Source organism: Drosophila sulfurigaster, chromosome X (genome assembly GCF_023558435.1).
Source record: "Drosophila sulfurigaster albostrigata strain 15112-1811.04 chromosome X, ASM2355843v2, whole genome shotgun sequence".
NCBI classification, from domain to species: domain Eukaryota; kingdom Metazoa; phylum Arthropoda; class Insecta; order Diptera; family Drosophilidae; genus Drosophila; species Drosophila sulfurigaster.
Genome location: NC_084885.1, coordinates 30,343,877 through 30,362,214, shown reverse-complemented (window position 1 = coordinate 30,362,214; position 18,338 = coordinate 30,343,877). Strand labels below are relative to the sequence as shown.

General features: G+C 41.9%; 3 protein-coding genes across 3 annotated transcripts in view; 2 read left to right on the top strand and 1 right to left on the bottom strand.

Moving 5' to 3' along the window:
• Positions 1-18,338, bottom strand: part of LOC133847888 (26S proteasome regulatory subunit 10B) — a 91,841-nt gene that overhangs the window by 53,883 nt on the left and 19,620 nt on the right. The window lies entirely within an intron of this gene.
• Positions 8-14,890, top strand: LOC133847214 (serine/threonine-protein kinase ATM). The gene is made up of 27 exons (XM_062282098.1): positions 8-342; positions 404-512; positions 568-747; positions 813-1,036; positions 1,096-1,437; positions 1,501-2,607; positions 2,676-2,853; positions 2,917-3,077; positions 3,136-3,262; positions 4,236-4,624; positions 4,697-4,838; positions 5,659-5,779; positions 5,831-5,960; positions 6,018-6,308; positions 6,846-7,149; positions 7,211-7,596; positions 8,320-8,517; positions 8,583-8,727; positions 8,794-9,199; positions 9,273-9,432; positions 10,146-10,658; positions 10,834-11,139; positions 12,325-13,306; positions 13,363-13,533; positions 13,604-13,983; positions 14,075-14,327; positions 14,389-14,890. The coding sequence occupies exons 1-27, from the start codon at positions 145-147 to the stop codon at positions 14,805-14,807; spliced, it is 8,322 nt and encodes a 2,773-aa protein (XP_062138082.1). The 5' UTR covers positions 8-144; the 3' UTR covers positions 14,808-14,890.
• On the top strand, positions 15,036-17,618 carry LOC133847215 (protein DENND6B). Its single transcript, XM_062282099.1, has 2 exons — positions 15,036-16,332; positions 16,397-17,618. The coding sequence occupies exons 1-2, from the start codon at positions 15,187-15,189 to the stop codon at positions 17,189-17,191; spliced, it is 1,941 nt and encodes a 646-aa protein (XP_062138083.1). The 5' UTR covers positions 15,036-15,186; the 3' UTR covers positions 17,192-17,618.

Sequence of the window (18,338 nt, the reverse complement as noted above, 5' to 3'; positions counted from 1 at the left end):
CGATTTGGCGAGAACATTACAAACTTAATCGAACTTGGTCACACTGTACAGCGCGCTGTAATTCGTGCACAAATTGTTAGATTTCAGTTGTGAGCTTGCAGAATTTGTGTTTGTTCTGAATTATAAGGCGAATAAGTTAACAAAATGAGTGATCTTTTAAATGAGCTGCAACGCCTAATAAGCGAGCTGCGCTCGGACAAACCAACATCACGCAATAAAGCCATGGAGTTGTTGGACAACAAGATGAACAGTTCCCGCGATGTCCTCTATGAAACTTTTGCGCTCAGTCAGGATTTGTGTTTTTCTGATTTGTTTCAGGCGGTCAAGGACTCCATTCTCAAGGTGCGTACATATTTAAACATAAATTAGAGTTATCAATTTGTATATTATCGGCGTAAAACAGCATGCTGGAAACATACAAGAGGCGCGCGAGAAAACATACAAAACACTGGCAGATAAATGTTATTTATATGGCAATGTTATTGATAAGATCATAGATTACAATTTGGAGGGTAAGCAAAATACATTCAGAATACAACAGGTATGTTACTAATGTTTCGACTGCAGTTGGCAGAGAAAGAAAGGGACACTTCCTGAGCAAATCCGTAATATTCTTCGCCTTCGAAGAGGGCATCAAACAGCGAATTGTGGTAAAACATTTTGGCGATCACTTCATCAATATGATCGATAGAGGAATTTACTTGTCGCCCACCTATGTTAGCAATCTGAAAGTCAACGAATACAGTCGTAAGTGACTATAGTTATTATATTCAATTTATGAATTAATACAACTTTTGAATTTGCTTCTTTAGGCATCTTATCGTATTTGTTCGAGCTGAACATTGAGAACAATGAATTTCTGCGCTCTAAGATCTTGAAATGCATCACAAAAACAGTGCAAATCGCACGAGAGCGCGTCCAACTTCATGCAGATATCGCCGACTATTTGCCGACATTAATAGATTATGCGGATGAAGCAAAAAATCCGGATCAACGGCAGGAAATCGTGCGACTTTATCGCTTGTTTCTTGAGGAGGCAAGTCTTTGAATGATTTATGTATTAATGTATTTAAATTGAGCTGTATTTCCTTGTAGCTTTCTGTGAACTATCATCATCAACTCTGCATTTATATGCAAGAGATTCTGCCCAAATTCTGTGAATATCACAACAACGACACATTTCGTGATGACTCCAAGCACATTTTCTTTGAGTGCGTCGCATTGTCGCTGCATGCTTTGTATCCCAAACTAAACACGCTGGACTTCAACACTTTCCAAGTGGCCATACATGAGAGCTGGCCGCAAACGATGCAGAAGCTGAAAACCATCATTGGCATGGAGATACGCAAGAACTCCCTGGGACGCGGCAAATTGACACCGCTTAGCGATCGATTCAATGCGAACTTTATCAAAATGTCTGCGCTAGTTATGTACATTGTAAGTAGCAGAATGTACAATATAACTAGCTTAATTATACTATTTAATGTTTTCTATTGACAGTTGCATTGGCACATAGAGCAAACGCCGGCTTCAGACGACGTTCCCAGCAAGCGTGTTAAAGTCGATTATATGGAGCGCATCGTTGAGTCGATTGAATCCAAAGAGACAAGCTTCAATGACACCTGGTTTGCCATCTTTGCCCAAATGTTGCAACTGAGCACTGCGATCGTGAACGTGGCCAACTATGAACTGGCTTTGAAGACAACACGCGATGTGCTCTTGATCTATGGCAATGGCGAGAATTTGCGTAATGTGCGCTTGTGTCTTCTGAGCATATTAAGCAAAGAGCAACAGCTGCTGCGAACTCAATCGATATCTACTGACTATTTGGCTGATGTTTGGTCACAAATCGCCGGACATTTGATAACAGACAGTCGTCAAGTTGCCGATGTTGTGGTGGAAAAGCAAATCATGCTTCAGGCATTGATCAGACACAACAAATTGTCATCAAAGCATTGCGCCAGCTTACTGCAGAGCATCCAAGCGAATGAGTTTCTCCGGCGCAATGAATGCATTTCCACCATACGCGAGATATTCATCCATGCCGATAACTGTGGCCTGGACAAAACCTCTACAGCGGCACTGGAGCCCATTGTGAAGTGGGCCTATGGCAGCGAGAAAGTGAGCGCAATGCAAATGATCCATAATATTGCGGCGATTGATGCTAAACTGTTGGCCGACACTTTCACCATTGGCATCATCAATTTCCTCGACGAGCAACAGTTGCAGCAGCTAAACAGCCGCGTGGAGTTGCCAGCAACTGATGAGAATCTACAGCTGTTGCAATACAAATACAACAAGCAGTTGATTTGCTTGGATGCGCAATTCCAATCGCGTCTCAAATGCGCGGCTAAATCGCAAAATCCAGCTGAATTGCCATCGGCAAAGAATTGTTTGTTTCAACACAACTACGAGCTGTTGATGCGTTCGTTGAATCTCACAGCAAGCAATGAGCATACGGCAACGGATTTGCTCAAGAACCTAAAGAGTCTGCACAAGCTAATCTGCACCATGGAACGTTTGCTGCACTACAAAGTCTTCGATGCGGACAATTTGCTGCAATGTCCGCTTATCAAACGCATCGGATTGTTTCTCAGTCACATTGAGGTTTGTCAGCTGATTACTTCGAAGCTTTATTATTATGTTAATTCATTTATGCTTTTTGACATTTGCAGTTTCAATACAAGGCGCATCAGACAGAGCGCTTGGATGACAACGATTTGCATGATATTCTAGCACAGCAAGCGGACATTCTCGATGTGTTCAATTCGAATGAAATACTGCTCAACTATCTAGAGAAGCAGCCCATTGAAATGTTGCTCGAATTTATTGGTTTACTGCTCAAACACAATTGTAATTATTGCATTTGCTTATTATCATTCCTTATTCATTGATTTACTTTGCCACGTTTTACAGGCACTCGTCGTGATTCGATTGAGTTGATCAAACAATGCCTCCACATCTTGGGCAGACTCTGTGCCAACAGTTCGTACAGCACTGATGCCTTTCGTCATCTCACCTCCAATTTCCAGCAGTCGCAGCATTTTGGCTGCACCGAAATTGTGCTCATTGTTAAGGTGTGAAGACTTGCTTTATTCTTCAATCGGTTTATTAATGTTATACTATACTTTTTAGCTATTATGCAGCTGCAAGCGTTTGTCCCCTGATGCCATCGAGTGGCTGGTGGATCAGATCAAGTGGGTCTTCAAGCATCATTATACACAAATTGATATTGTTAGTCAGCTGGTTGAGCAGTTGCCAAGTAAGTAGAACAGATAGCAAATGAGATTTGCAACAAATTATATTTACAACTTTTTTATATCATCTCTAGTTCTTTACATTTTCAAACTTTAAAGTACGTTTCAAACTTTTAACTAAAATGACGTCTAATAAAAATACAAAGAGCTAGAAATGATATTAAAAAAAAATGTTAATATATGTAAGTCTATTATATATTATATTTCTTTCAACTATTCTTTTTTAACTTTTAAACAAAAATGAAAGTCTATTCTATTCTATAAGTCATTTCTTTTTCATTATATTTCTTCTAACTATTATATAAAAATTGCGTAAATATAATTCATTATCTTTGGAATTCATAGGCTTTAAAGAACGTTTCCAACATTATAATACCATTCCAAAGATAAAGAGTTTTAATAAAAATTTACAATACTGCAAAATATATTTCCCACTTTTTATGAAAATTTAAATTATAAAGAATTTTCATAGAAAGTTCATAGGCTGCAAAGTAAGTTTTCACTTTTATATAAACATTCCAAAAGATAAGGAATTATGATCCTAATTTTTATAGATACAAAATTATGATTGTAATTTTTAGAGACTATTTGGAAATGTAAATGGAAAAACTGTTAAATTTTAATTCGTATTCATAGTAATTAAAAATTTTAATATTAGATATGTACATTTATTTGATAGTTTAGCTTTTTGTAAAGTACTTTGCAAAATTTATACCAAAATTTCAAAGGTAAAGAATTATGATTGTAATTTTTATAAAATTGATGGAAATGTAAATATAAAAACGGTTGAATTTATATATCTATATTCAAAATTTGGATTGCTTAAACTCAAAAGCAAAGAATTAGAATAAAAAGTTGAAAGATACAGAGTTATGATCGTAATTTTTAGATAATAGTTGGTTATGTAAAATTTCAAAATCTTGTATCGAAAGTAATTCAGAATGTTTATTTGATAATTTTGCTTTCTTTTAACTGCAGCAATTTTCCATTTCGTGTACGACAATGAGAATCTGCTGGATGACATGATGTTGGCTCTGATGTCGCTGCTCAAGTTGTCCCTCAAGAAATCGTATCCAACACAACTGGCCGCCAAGGTTCTGCACTGTGTGGCCGATGTGGCCCAGCGTTGTCCCAACATATTTCTGCTCGAGAACTTTGCTGTGATCTGCACTTCGGTGGCGAAATTTCTGAGCATGCCCACGCTTGAGGTGCGTTTGGCAGCCACCACAACGGTGACATTGCTGCTCAATGCCGACTATTGTGTGACCGAGGACTACGAGGACGAAATGTTTATGGAGACTCGAGGCGAGCAGTATTTGGAATTTTGCGAGCAATTGCTTGCGAGCATCGAGTGGGAAAAGTTCCAGGCAAGTCATGGCGAAGAAAAGTGTTGAATGTATTTGATTTTGATTTTGTTTTCGTTTTCTTTTGAGTTGCAGTTCAACAGCGAGGATCTGCTGCAGAATAGCAATGCGGTGGCTGTGCAATCACTAGTGTCCTTCTTTGCCTACAGCTCGTTCCATCAGGAGACGGTGCTGCTGCAGTTGATGCAGCATTGTGCCAAATGCAACTTGCATGAATGTAAGTATTATACAAATTATATTTGTCCTTGTTGCTATATTTTCGTAGAGTAGAAACCCTTATCTAACATACAGAAGGAATCCTATTTGACTCCATAAAGTAGACGCTATTAGCCAAGTCCGTCTGAATGTAATATCAATATACCAAATGTAGATTGTGGTATATTCAAGTGATTTTTCAGTGTATTAAGTTGGTATATTTTTAGAATAATGCCGCACTATTTGGCTTTTGGTGGAAGTAGGTACCGGATATCTCACAGTCGAGTGTGCTCGATATACCAAATACAGTATTTGGTGTATTTTTAGTATTTTCAATATATTAATTTGTTATATTTTTATAATATTTATTAAAAGTGGGTACCGGATATCTCACAGTCGGGTATGCTCGATATACCAAATACAGTATTTGGTGTATTTTTAGTATTTTCAGTATATTAATTTGTTATTTTTTTTAGAAGAATATCGCACTGTTTCGCATTTATTAGAAGTGGATATCGGGTATCTCGTAGTCGAGTGTGCTCGATATACCAAATTTATGCTTTGGTATATCTTGGTATTTTCTCAGTATATTAATTTGACATTATTTAAAAGTTGGTACCGGGTATCTCATAGTCGAGTGTGCTCTATATACCAAATATAGCCATTGGTATATTTTAATATTTTTTAGTATATTCTGTTGGTATATTTGTAGAATAATACAGCGCTGTTTCGTATTTATTAAAAGTCGTAGTCAAGCACACTCGATTATAGCTTTCGTACTTGTTGTTGTTGATAAAAGAGAGCTAATTGTTTAACTTACTTTGGGTTTTGGTCTTTGGCAGCTGACTTTTGTGCCTTTGACAGCGTGGTGCCCGCTTACAAGCAGTCGATGCGCCAGCTAATGATGCCCTATGCAGATGCCATGCTGCACAAATGTTGCGCCGAGCTCATGTCCACAGACAGGTAAGTTTTAAGAGACCAGCAAACACTTTTCTAACTTTAGTTTCATTGCAGCTTTCCTTACTATCTATGCTACAAGTCGAAGAAGGCGTTTCTGGAGCAGCACGCCAAGTCTTTGATGGCCTACACCTTCATTTATGGCACGCCGGAGGACATCAAGCGTCATCAGGCGTATCTCGACTCGGTGAGAAATTCAACATAAACCACTAATTAGCATAACTAACTCATTATGCTTCTGAAGGATGTTGTGGACATATTGAAGGCTTATGACATGCTTAGGCAATGCGATGAATTGAACACATCTGCCGCCTGCAAAAAGAATCTCGATAATCTAGCCGTAAATATACACAAATATCGTGTGAATCTCAAGGATACGGAGCTGAGTGCGTCCACGCTTTATTGCACGGTTCGCATGCTGTTGGACAAAAAGGAGCTGGAGCGCCTTTTTGACGCTCAAGTGCTGTGCAAAGCGAGTCCAACTTGGTATAGTCTAACAGCGCCACCGCTCTTCAATTGCCTGCGATCGCATATGGTATGAACTTTAAACTAGAGACTAGAATAGCTTGTACATTTTATTGCTCATTATACCCGCTTCTCATAGGAAGGGTAGAAGGGTATTTTAACTTTCTGTTGGCATTTACATTAAGCAAAAGCTTAGAGGATATAGCCTGTCTGTCCGTCTGCCCATACACCTAAATTTCAGAGGCTATAACGTATATTTGATATATTAATTTGTGTATAATTTTTAACGTAATAGTGTATCGATATACCGAATATGTTTTTGGTACTTTTTAGTATTATTCGGTATATTTTAAAATATAATACCGCACTCTTTTGCTTTCATTGAAAATAAGTAGCGGTTATTCTAGTATTCATTTGGTATATTTTTAACGTAATTGTATATCGATATACCGAATATAATTCTTGTTACATTTTAGTATTTTGATAGGTATATATACCATACTCTTTCTCTTAGCGGGTATTTCACAGTCGAACCCACTCGACTGTAGTTTTCTTACTTGCTTTATAACATAAACTGCAATTCATTCATTGTTCATTCTCTACGCAGCAAAGCGACGATAGGTCAGGGAATATTCGACTTCAAGCCGTGGTGCAGGGTATGCTGCAAAAGCCGCTGTTGATGGTCGATTTGCTGAGCATGCTGAAGACCGATTGTTATGAGGCATTGCTGCCCAGCCAATTGTTGCGCAGCTTCTTTCTCTACTGCATCATTGCGGACGCCATGCTGGATGGCATCAGGGATGACATCCTCTTGAATTCAGGTACCCATCGTTATAAGCGTTTGCAGTACGAGAATGGCGCTTATTTTGTGCAAGACATTTGGTTCTTTGTCTGCCGCCTGCTGTTGCACAGTGAGTGATCTCTTTTTGTTGTTATTCATTGACTTTAATTGGCTTCTTTTTAATTTTGCAGCAAAGTGCGAACAATTGCAGCGAGCTGGTCTGAAATTTCTGCATCTAATCATTGGCAAGCACACCATTGATTATCTTACCGACTACATGCGTGTCAATGATTTTGTCAAACTGTTGCGTAGCATTTGTCAGCACGTGGAGACTTCGCACCTGCAGAAGCTGGCGGCAAAAGTGGAGCAAACATTTGTGGAGTCGCAGAGCGAATATATCGACATGGAAACACCGCTTGAGGTGAACTCAGACTTTAATCAACGCTTTGGAAATCTCGAGCAGCAAAAGAACGAATCCCAATTGCCAGACATTGGCAACTGCAGCGTGTCGAGGTACATGGCCAGCTACATGAAGCCCAACCGCTCAGCGGGTTGCCTGCCAGGATTACGTGATTATGTGCGACATTAATTAAAGCGGATGTCAGAGTGCACGTGAGAAGCAAAGCGATAACGAGAACGATGAACCACTGTATTGCTTTTCATCGCTCGAAAGATGTCGGAGTGAAAGTTGAAGCGACAATTCACAAATGGCTTTCTCGCTCAAAGCGTACAGAGCAATGTAGCTCACTTCTGGCTAAACTCCCATCTTCCCGTTTAACTCGTCGCTTCCCGCTTTACTTGTCACTTCTCGCTTTACTTGTCACTTCTCGATTTACTCTTCGGTTCTCGTTTTGATCGTCGCTTCTCGATATACTTATCCGCCGCTTCCTGCTTAACTCGTGGCTTCCTGCTTAACTCGTCGCTTCCCGCTTTACTTGTCACTTCTCATTTTAAATGTCGCTTCACGCTTACTCGGTACTTCTTGCTTCTCGCTTTACTCGTCACTTCTCGATTTACTCTTCGGTTCTCGTTTTGATCGTCGCTTCTCGATATACTTATCACTTCTCGCTTCTCATTTTAATCGTCTCTTCTCGGTTTACTCGTCGCTTCTCGCTTTACTCGTCGCGTTCCGCTTTACTCGCCGCTTCCTGCTTAACTCGTGGCTTCCTGCTTTTCTCGTCGCCTTCCGCTTTATTCGTCGCCTTCCGCTTTATTCGTCGCTTCTCGCGCGCACTTTGACATCTTTGACTTTGACTTTTTTTTTGCTAAACTTTACTGACTTGTGTCTCTCTTCTTCTAGTTAGCCAAGCACAAGCAACAGCTGGCGGCGGAGCAGCATTTGCTGTTCCATTTCATCAGTCGACTGATACACATGGTGCGGCATGCCGAGAAGCCAGAACATAGCCTCGAGGCGCTCAGGTGTCTGGCCGAGATTGGACCGCTTAAAATGCAGCACATTTCGTATTACTTTCAAGGCGAATTCGATGCCTTCGAAGAGGTAAAATATTTCCAAAAACATTTCCCGTTTAAACTTTGCTTTAATCGCTATGTTGCCTTTCACAGTCGAATGGCGAGCCCATGGAACAATTTATAAGCGCCATGCTGCGCGTGTTGGATCAGCAATTGTTTCACTTCAAGACGAGCACACAACAAGCGCTCATCCAAGTGATTGGACACGTGGTAAACAGCAGCGCCCGCATTGATACATGTAAGGAATGTGGAGGGAGAATACTAGAAGAAACTTTTAATAAATTTGGGGTTTCCTCCTTTCCAGCCTTGTATTCGAATCTGTGCGTTTTTTGCGTGCCATCGAAAAGAACGAGTTTCCTGCAATCGGATACGAACATTCCAGCCATTCCTTGGCTCGATCTGCTTCAGGGCAGCGAACATTTGGACTATGAGGCATGGATGTGTGCATTTATGTGCAAAGTATTTGAGACTTGCGGCTGGACGGACTTCGATACATTCGCTGGCAATTCGTTTAGCTTTGCCTACGCCTGCCTTCAGCCGTTTATAAAGCTGCTGATGGCCAACAAGACGGCGCATTTGGACAGCTTGTGTGCGATGCTCGATCACTTCTTTGCCCAACACTGTGCGTTGGCCTCTGGAATCTATCAGGAGAAGCGCGCCATCAAGCTCTTTTTGTATATTTGCGAGCGTATTCGTCTCATCAACAACTGGTTCGCTTGCCATCTTTTTCTACCTCGCTCTTCGCTCTCTCTTTCTAATCAGTGTGTTTTCCATTGTATACAGGACTATACCCATTGATTTTGGCAACGCCATCGAGGCCAGCAATCACTGTCAGGCTTACTTTCTCAGCATTTTGTATTTGGAGTTGTGGGCGTGCTCGGCCAGTGAGAGACCCGATGCGGACATTCTGGCCAACGACAGCTTCCAAAAGTCCGCCAAGAAGGTGAGCTTCATTATTATACGATAGAAGGATATATTTGGTATGTCAATATAGTATTACTGTCAAATATATACCAAAATATACTTTATTTGGTATGTTAATATACTATTAAAATTCAAAATACACAACAGAGTACAACATATTCCAAAATATACTGAAGGCAACATTTAGTATATCAATATAGTATTACTTTCAAAATACACCAGAGTAACAAATATTCCAAATTATACTAAAATATACTAAATCCTGATATAGTACAACTTTTAAAATGCACCACCGAGTACAAAAATATTTCAAAATATACTGAAGGCTATTCTTGGTACACCAGAGTAAGAAGTATTCCTATATTTGGTATATCAATATACCACTACATTCAAAGTACTCCACAAAGTACAAAATATACCAGATTGTTAGCTTTTTAAATTTGTATCTGATCGCAATGCAATTTTCGGAAATCATAAATACGGCAGTTATTGTAAATAAAAAACACATTCAAGCTAAATTATGTTAACTCAATATGTAAAAATTCTTTACTATTTCGACCCAGTACTATTAAAACTATTTGAGTCTGAAATCTGAAATAAATTTGAGATCTGTAATAAATGTGCTTAACACAACTGCTTTAACTTGAATACATTTCTATTGCCAGTTGAAATAAATGAAATACTGAATTTCTTAACTCAGCTTCTCAACTATATAACTCTCTACTTTGACAGGCTTACGAGTCGATTGGCTGTCTGGATGCCATGACTGGTTTTTTGAATCCGTTGCGGTCGCGTGTTGATTACCTAAGTTTGAACAACAACTTGTTTGGCTGCTGGCTGGAATCGGATCACCTGGACAAACCCAACGGCGAGATGATTGTCAGCATTATGAAGAGCAACGGCATGCTGGCGTTGGCCGATCTACAGCAGCGCTGCTTGCCAGGCAATCAGCTTGACTACGAGATACTCTGGCGTTTAACCCAATGGGATGAGCCAGTCGATGTGCAACGACGCAACAGCCGCAGCATCACAACCAACAATCTGGAGCTGGAGTTCAGTAAGCAGCACTATTTGGCGCTGAAGAGCATCAACAATCGGGAGGAGGAGAACACAATGTCGGCGATCAACAATGCTTACGATTGCATTCGCGAAGTGCTGCGCGGCATTAGCGTTGAGTGTTTGCAATCCGTGTACAAGTACATGACTTGGTTGTCCACGTTGCAACAGGCGGAGGACTTTGCCAAGGTTCACAATTATTCCTTTTTCTATATTTGGTATTCTGAAATCCGTCTGTCTGTCTGTCTGTCCGTCCACAAAAACGTCTCGATCTCAGAGACAAGCAAGCTAAGGACAACAAACTTGTTTCATAAGTTTAGCAAGCTTATCTAATTTTTATTTAAATTCACTTTCTTTCTTGCAGATACAATTCTGTCCGACTTTGTCAAGCGAACAAATTAAGGAGACTTTTGACAAGTGGCAAACGGAACTGGAGCTAACCTATGGCAACTTTAACTGCAAGGAGCATGTGCTCTCCCACCAAGTTGCCCTGCTGAAGATGGCCGGCACACGTGCCACACGACGCATCGAGCAGTATTATTTGAAGAGTCCCGTCGACACGTATCTGCTGAAGGCCATCAACGAGTGCAAAAACGCTGGCAAGCTCAACCTGGCCACCAAATACATTGCAACGCTGCGCTCTATGCCAGACATCAAGCTGGTCTCCAAGGTGAGTCTGAATTGGGGCAACTAAGCTATCAATTCTTTGCATAGACGTACGAGTGAGGACGCTGATATTCGTGTGCAGCACAGATGTTAGGAATTTCTTAACATCTGTGCTGGAAATAAGTAAAAAAAAAAACGCTTTATTCTGACTGACTAACTGACTGATTAACTGAAACTAACAACCGGTAATAGCATGGAGGCTGGGATGTTTGTACAGCATAGGAACTCCTTTCGAATTTACTAAATTAAGTATAGAACTGTCTGATGAACTCAACTTTTAAACGCTTTGGGCTGCCCGTCTGACTGATCAGCTAAACTTTCAGTTTACAGCACAAACTGTAAGAGCAAGGAGGCTGATTTTTCCACACTGCATAGGAATAAGAAATTTCTTACTGCTGCTAACATAAACATAGAAAATACTTTGCAAAACACAAATAGTAATGGAAGGAGAATCTGTTAACTAATTTGCTTTAATATATACAACTACGCTTTTCATGAACAGTACGAACGGTATGAGTAAAGAGGCTGAGATATCTGAATAGAAAAGCTATTAGGAATTTGTTTTAAAGATGTTAACATAAATGTGAAAGATATATTCCACAGCAAAAAAAGTTAGTAGGGAGTAAGGAACTAACAATACATATTAAAAACGGTAAGAGTAAGGAGGCTAACATTTAAACACAATATGAGATCAATACAAACGGTAAGAGTAAGAGATTTGTATAGAGCATAATTGTTAGGAATTTTAGTGTAGAAGACAAGGCTGAGATTTATACACAAAAGTTGAGCTTTCCATGCATAGCATGAACGGTAAGAGTAAGGAGGCTGATATTTGAACAAGTCTTAGCTGTGAGGAATTCCTTACAGAACTGTTAACATAAGTGTCGAAACTACATTGCAAAATATAAAAGATAGTAGAAAGTAAGGAACTAACAATGCATAATAAGCAGGCTGATATTTGTACAGACCATAACTATTAGGAACTCCAACGTAGAAGACAATCGGTAAGAGCAAGGAGTCTGAGATTTATACGAGCATAGAATCTGCTAACTAATTTGCTAAATTAAGTGAAGATCTGCCTGGTCTACCACACTTGTCATGTACAGCACGAGAGGTAAGAGTAAGGAGGCTGATATTTGTACAGAGCTTATCTGCTTAAATTATGATTAAATTCTCAACTCTATTTCAGATCTCTGTGCTGCTGGAGGATGCCGAGGTGCAGATGCGGACGGGTAACCATCAGATAGCCAAGGCGACGCTGCAACATGTGCTTAGCCACAGCGAGTTTCAGTATTGTCTGCAGCGTGTGCCGGCGATGCTGATGCAGGGCGAGTTTCTGCTCAACTCGAATGCGGCTCGGTTCAACGACGTGCTCGAGCAGAACTTTCAGCGTGCGACGGTGTTTCTAAATCAATTTGCCGAGCATAAGGAAACGCTAAAGACCAAATATCCGAATCATTTCGCGTGGAGCACATTTGGCAAATTTCAGAACGACAATCGGAAGGCGGCGCATGCAGTGATGGCCAAATACGCGGATCTCGAGTACCAAAAGATGCACAACTATCGCAACTCGCAGGAGTACAAGATGCTTAGCGAGATAATCAAACAGAATCGTGAGCTTGCCGGCACGGTGAAAACGCGCGACGATCGCGATCTACGCGTTGGAGCATTGAACATGAATCGTTTCGCTGCCTTGGATCACAATGCGCTGAAGCGGATCAACGAGAGTCTAACGGAGCATTTGTGCACGGCAATTGAGCATTATATTGCTTACTGTCAGCTGGATGGCGGTGCATCGAGTGCGGAAATCTATCGCATCATTGCCCTGTGGTTCACCAACGAGAGCAACACATCCATGCTGGCAAAGATACGCGACAAGATCGCCCAAGTGCCCAGCTATAAGTTTATTTGTGCTTTAAATCAGATGGTCGGACGCTTGAGCTCCACAAATGCTGAGTTTCGTGCTTTGCTCGTTGAGCTGTTGGTGCGTTGTGGCAAGGAGCATCCACAGCAAACATTCTACAAGCTGTATCCCTTGGTTTGCGCCCACATGGATGGCAACAACAGCAACACACAGCGTGCCGAGATCGCCAAGGGAATCATTGCGCAAATCTGTAACGGCGAAACTACAGTGGCCAATTGTAATCGGCAATTTGCAGCCATGTTTCCAGGTAAGTTTGAAGAGTTCAACAAATCTTTCTCTCACTTCTTTTCTTTTTTTTTGCAGCACTCATCGATTTCTCGAATACGTATCTGAAACTGAATCCAAGTGGACGCCAGCCCACTGCCTATCGAGTGCCAGAGAAGCTGCGTCATTTAAGCAGTCTGGAGCTCGATCTGCTTCAATGTCCCACGCTGCCTCTTGCCCCAAGAGCCGATCAACACTACCAATTAACCAGTAAGCGTTGTCATCATTTGAATTCCTTTTTTTTTTTTTTTTTTGTAACCTCTGCAACACTCCTCCTTAGGCATTGTCAAGTGGAGCGAAGAGTTTACGTTGTGCAACGGCATTAATGCACCCATCAAGGTGTTGTGCTGCTGCTCGGATGGCGTGAAGCGTCCACAGCTGATCAAGGGTCGCGATGATCTGCGTCAGGATGCTGTAATGCAACAGGTGTTCGGTCTGGTCAATGAGCTGGTGAACACCGATTCGGAGTGCATTAATCGCAAGCTGCAGCTGCGCACCTATCAGGTGACGCCGCTCTCCATGCGCAGCGGCATCTTGGAGTGGTGCAGCGACACAATCCCCCTTGGCGTCTATTTGGTGGGTAGCGACAGTAAAAGTGGCGCACATATGCGCTATCGCCCGCAGGATTGGACGAACGCCAAATGCCGGCATACACTGCATGTGAGTTGAAGGAGCTTGAAGGAGAATCAGCAAGCGAGAAGCATTTCCTATTTCATGTTCTTACTCTTAATTCCCATCTTCTCTCCTTTAGGCAGCAATGCAGAAGACTGTGGTGGAGCGTCGGGCTATCTATAAGCACATTTGCGAGAAAGTGAAGCCCGTATTGCATTATTTTCTTTTCGAAAAGTTCAACACGCCTGGCGTTTGGTTCGAGCGTCGTTTGGCGTACATCAATAGCGTCGCCATCACCTCGATGGTGGGCTATGTCCTCGGTCTGGGCGATCGTCATGTCCAGAACATACTCATCGATGAGCAGACAGCCGAAGTGGTGCACATTGATTTTGGTGTGTATTAAGTAAAAGCATTTTACTATCACGTATTAAACCTCTTTTCTATTATTTACAGGCATTGCCTTTGAGCAGGGCAAAATACAGACGACACCGGAGACGGTGCCGTTTCGCTTGACACGCGACATTGTTGCACCGATGGGCGTGTGTGGCACCAATGGTGTGTTTACCAAATCCTGCGAAGCTGTCATGCATATTTTGCGACGCTATAAACCTGTTCTGATGACCATACTCGAGGTCTTGCTCTATGATCCATTGTTCATTTGGGGTGTGCTCTCCAATCAGCCAACGAACGAGGAGTCGAAGAACTTATTGGCACAGCGTGCTCTGTTGCTGGTGCAGCACAAGCTGGAGGGTCGCGAAAGTGGCATATTGGATAACACGAGTGTGGAGACGCAGGTGCAGCATTTGATCAACGAGGCCAGGCAGCCATCTAATTTGGCGTTGGTCTTTCCCGGCTGGGATCCTTATCTGTGATACAGAACAACCTATTACATCACTTAAAACCAGCATTTGCAACGTTTGTTTTTAATATGTTAAATTAAATTATATAAAAAAGAAAGTCTTTTTTTGGTTTAGTTTGGTTTCTTTATAAGCACATTTGAATTTCGATTTGTAGCGCTTCAATGTCGATAACAACGATAAATATTGCCCAGCACAAGTTATCGCATTAATGCTGTGTTGCCAGACAGTTTACTAGCTTCCACCGAGCAAACAACTTGGGGTGGCAACGCTCGCCCTTGGCCCAAGCACAAATAAATAATATTAACATTGTGCTGAAGTGTGAAGTGAAAGTAGTTTTAAGCAGTTTCCCATGCTGCGCTCAAAAGCATAACAAAACGATTTGTGTGGTTGCATGAACATGAATATGGACAAGAACAACAAGATGCGGCTGCCAATGCAAGATGGCGGGGCTGCAAATAACGCAACAACAGCAACAAGAATAAAAACAATAGCAACAAACAAAGATGATGATTGGATTCGTTTATCACAATGGGTGCATTGTTTATGTGTGGTCACCTTCGATCTGAATCTTGGCCAAGCCCTGGAGTATGTGTATCCGCCGCAGCACATGCCCAGCGAACAGGAGGTGAGCAACATCTGTTACATGGCCTTTCCCGACTCCAATTCCGGATGCATGGGCGACACCAAGTTCCATATGCGTTTGCGATCCTCTCAAGCATCGCCGTTGCCATCGTCCGCCGCCGCCGCCGCCTCCCGCTACAATGGACAATGTGCGCCCGCGTTGCGCAGCGACGGTAGCCACTATTGGGGCTTTGTTTACTTTCGCCAGAAGCGTGATCCGAACTTGCCGCGCGGATATTTCCAAAAGAGTTTGATCATCATCACCCGACTGCCGTTCTTCAATCTGTACTACGACATGCTCGAGCAGCTGGCCCCCAAATACTTTGAGCAGGGCAACGAACTGTTGCATTTGGCCTGTGCCCAGATCAACAGCCAATGGCCCGCCTTGACGGTGGGTCAAACGCTCCGACTGCCGCTCTTGGAGTGCAGCTATGAGATCAGTATACCCAAGGCAAGTAGCAGCAGTCGCAAAACGGTCTCCTCCTCCTCCTCAGCCAGTTCATCCGCCAGCACGCCCTCCACACTGCCCCTGGAGTCGCCCACATCGATCAAAGTGCTGGCCTCGGTCAACGAAGTGGAGCTGTTCCACAGTCTGCACTTTGTGCTCGAGCATTTGTATACGCTGTGGGAGCTGGTCATCACAGCCGAACCCATTGTCGTAGTGGGCACATCACCAGCCGATTGTTCGCACATGGTTCAATCGTTGGTGGCGGTGATTGCGCCGTTGGAATACTGTGCGGAGGCGCGTCCCTATTTCACCATACACGACAGCGAGTTCAAGGAGTTTACGCAGGAGGCGAACCATCGAAGCAGCAGCAACAGCTGCTGTCCAGCTGTCATGCTCGGTGTCACCAATCCGTTCTTTGTGAAACTGCTCAAGGATTGGCCGCACATGCTACGTCTGGTGGACAACCAGGTGAGCTACAGTCGCAATACATTCAATCAATCTATGGCTAATATATGATTTTTGATTTTTGCAGAAGAACATGCAGCAACAGCAGCAGGAGCTGATGCACAAGAGCTCACGACATGGCCAGGACAATGGGAATGTGAAGCTGCAACCGACGATGGCCAATAACCACAACATACTGCTTAATGGCAGCCTGACAGCAGCGGGCGACAGCTCCACCGCAGGTCTGCACACCAAATACAAGCCGTACCTCAAGAAGGACAAGACGCTGCTCAAGAAGGTGCTGCTGGGGATGAAGACGAAGCGGCCGGAGCATGTCCAAACGGCGCTCATACGTCGCTATCTGTTGGAGTTGACCCAGAGCTTCATGATACCCCTGGAGCGTTACATGGCCTCGCTGATGCCCCTGCAAAAGGACATTAGTCCCTTTAAGTCGGCACCGAATGCGAGCTCATTTAAGCTCGATGATTTCCTGGCCACGCTGGAGACAGCGGGACCGCAATTGACGTCGTCGTTGAAGGGCGACTGGAAGGGTCTCTACAGGCGCTTTGTGAAATCACCCAATTTCCGGGGTTGGTACGAGGCACGTCATCGGGAGTTGCAGCTGACGCTGCAGGAGCTGCAACTGCAGGCGCTGTCGGAGGCGAATCTGGAGCATTGGGCGCACGACAAGCAGGAGGTGGAAATAATTGATATGATACTCAAATTGAAACAGAAACTGAATCTCTACAGTGATAAGTCACAGCTGGAGGGGATCAACTGTCCGAGCAGCAGCAGCAGCATCACCCAGCGTCAGATCCGGGCGCAAATCGAATGCATGAAGGGATTGCTGCCCTCGGACTTGAAGAATGTCGTGAATCTTTGATCGTTTGTGCAGTCATCCCATCTAATAGTTGATATTTTACGTTAAATTTGTTTCATTTTTTTTTTGTCGTGTGTTTGTGTTTGTGTTTGCCAGTCACAAATGAAAGGAAGACGAGAGAAGAGTTCCCTTAACAAGTTCTAGTTAGATGTGTTGTTGTCTCCTCTTCCTCATATATAAAAACATAAACTATAAACTATATTTAAACATATACTATATCTAGTATGTAAGCTGAATCGATTTGCTGTACAAATTAACCATATCCATACACGAATGTTTTCCAAAAACCAAAATTTCCAACGATTGTATATAAAGTTAAGTTGAAGACGAACATTTTTAGTCCCTCCCCCCTTCCCCAGAAAATTGTCCAATACAAAATTACTATTCCTATTATTGTATATTGTAAAAAAAAACAAAATGAAAAACAAATCGAATGTTTTATGCGAGTTTCCCCAAAGTAAAGATTCCAATTATAGTAAATGAAATGTGATTTGTTTCATTCTAACATTCTAACAATTGTCATTGTAATAATTATTAGTTTTTATTTAGTTAAACGCAAAATTTAATTATACTTTAGTCAATTTTCCAGAGATTATATAGTTACTACTATTTATTATTTAAAAGCAATGCATTTCATTATAAACTCTGCCGTGAATTTTTGCTTCGATGTACCACAAAAAGTAAGTATTGCGACCTTCTGATAAGCGTTGAGGTCGAATCAAACCCTTTGAGATAACAAATCTTATCGCAGTGCCTCTCAAAATGCAGCAGAAATAATTGATTCAATCGAGCGACGAGATGTGTGATAGAAACTGCTGGACTGAAGAATATCCGGTAAGCAAAACAAGAGCTCAAGGAAAGCAAAACTAAAAATATACCATTACATATATTTGGTATATTCACGTCTACAGTCGAATCTTAGTTGCTTTGTCTAACATTCTGGTATATTTTGAACTTTTTAGTATGTTTACATACCAAATATAGCTTTCGGTATGTTTTAGTATTTTTTTGGTATATTAAATTGATATATTTAGAGAATATGATTTATTGCAAATGAGCAGCGAGTATCTCACAGTCGAGCAGCCTCGATTTTAGTACTAAAGCGACATACCAAATATAGCTTTCGGTATATTTTAGTATTTTTCTTATA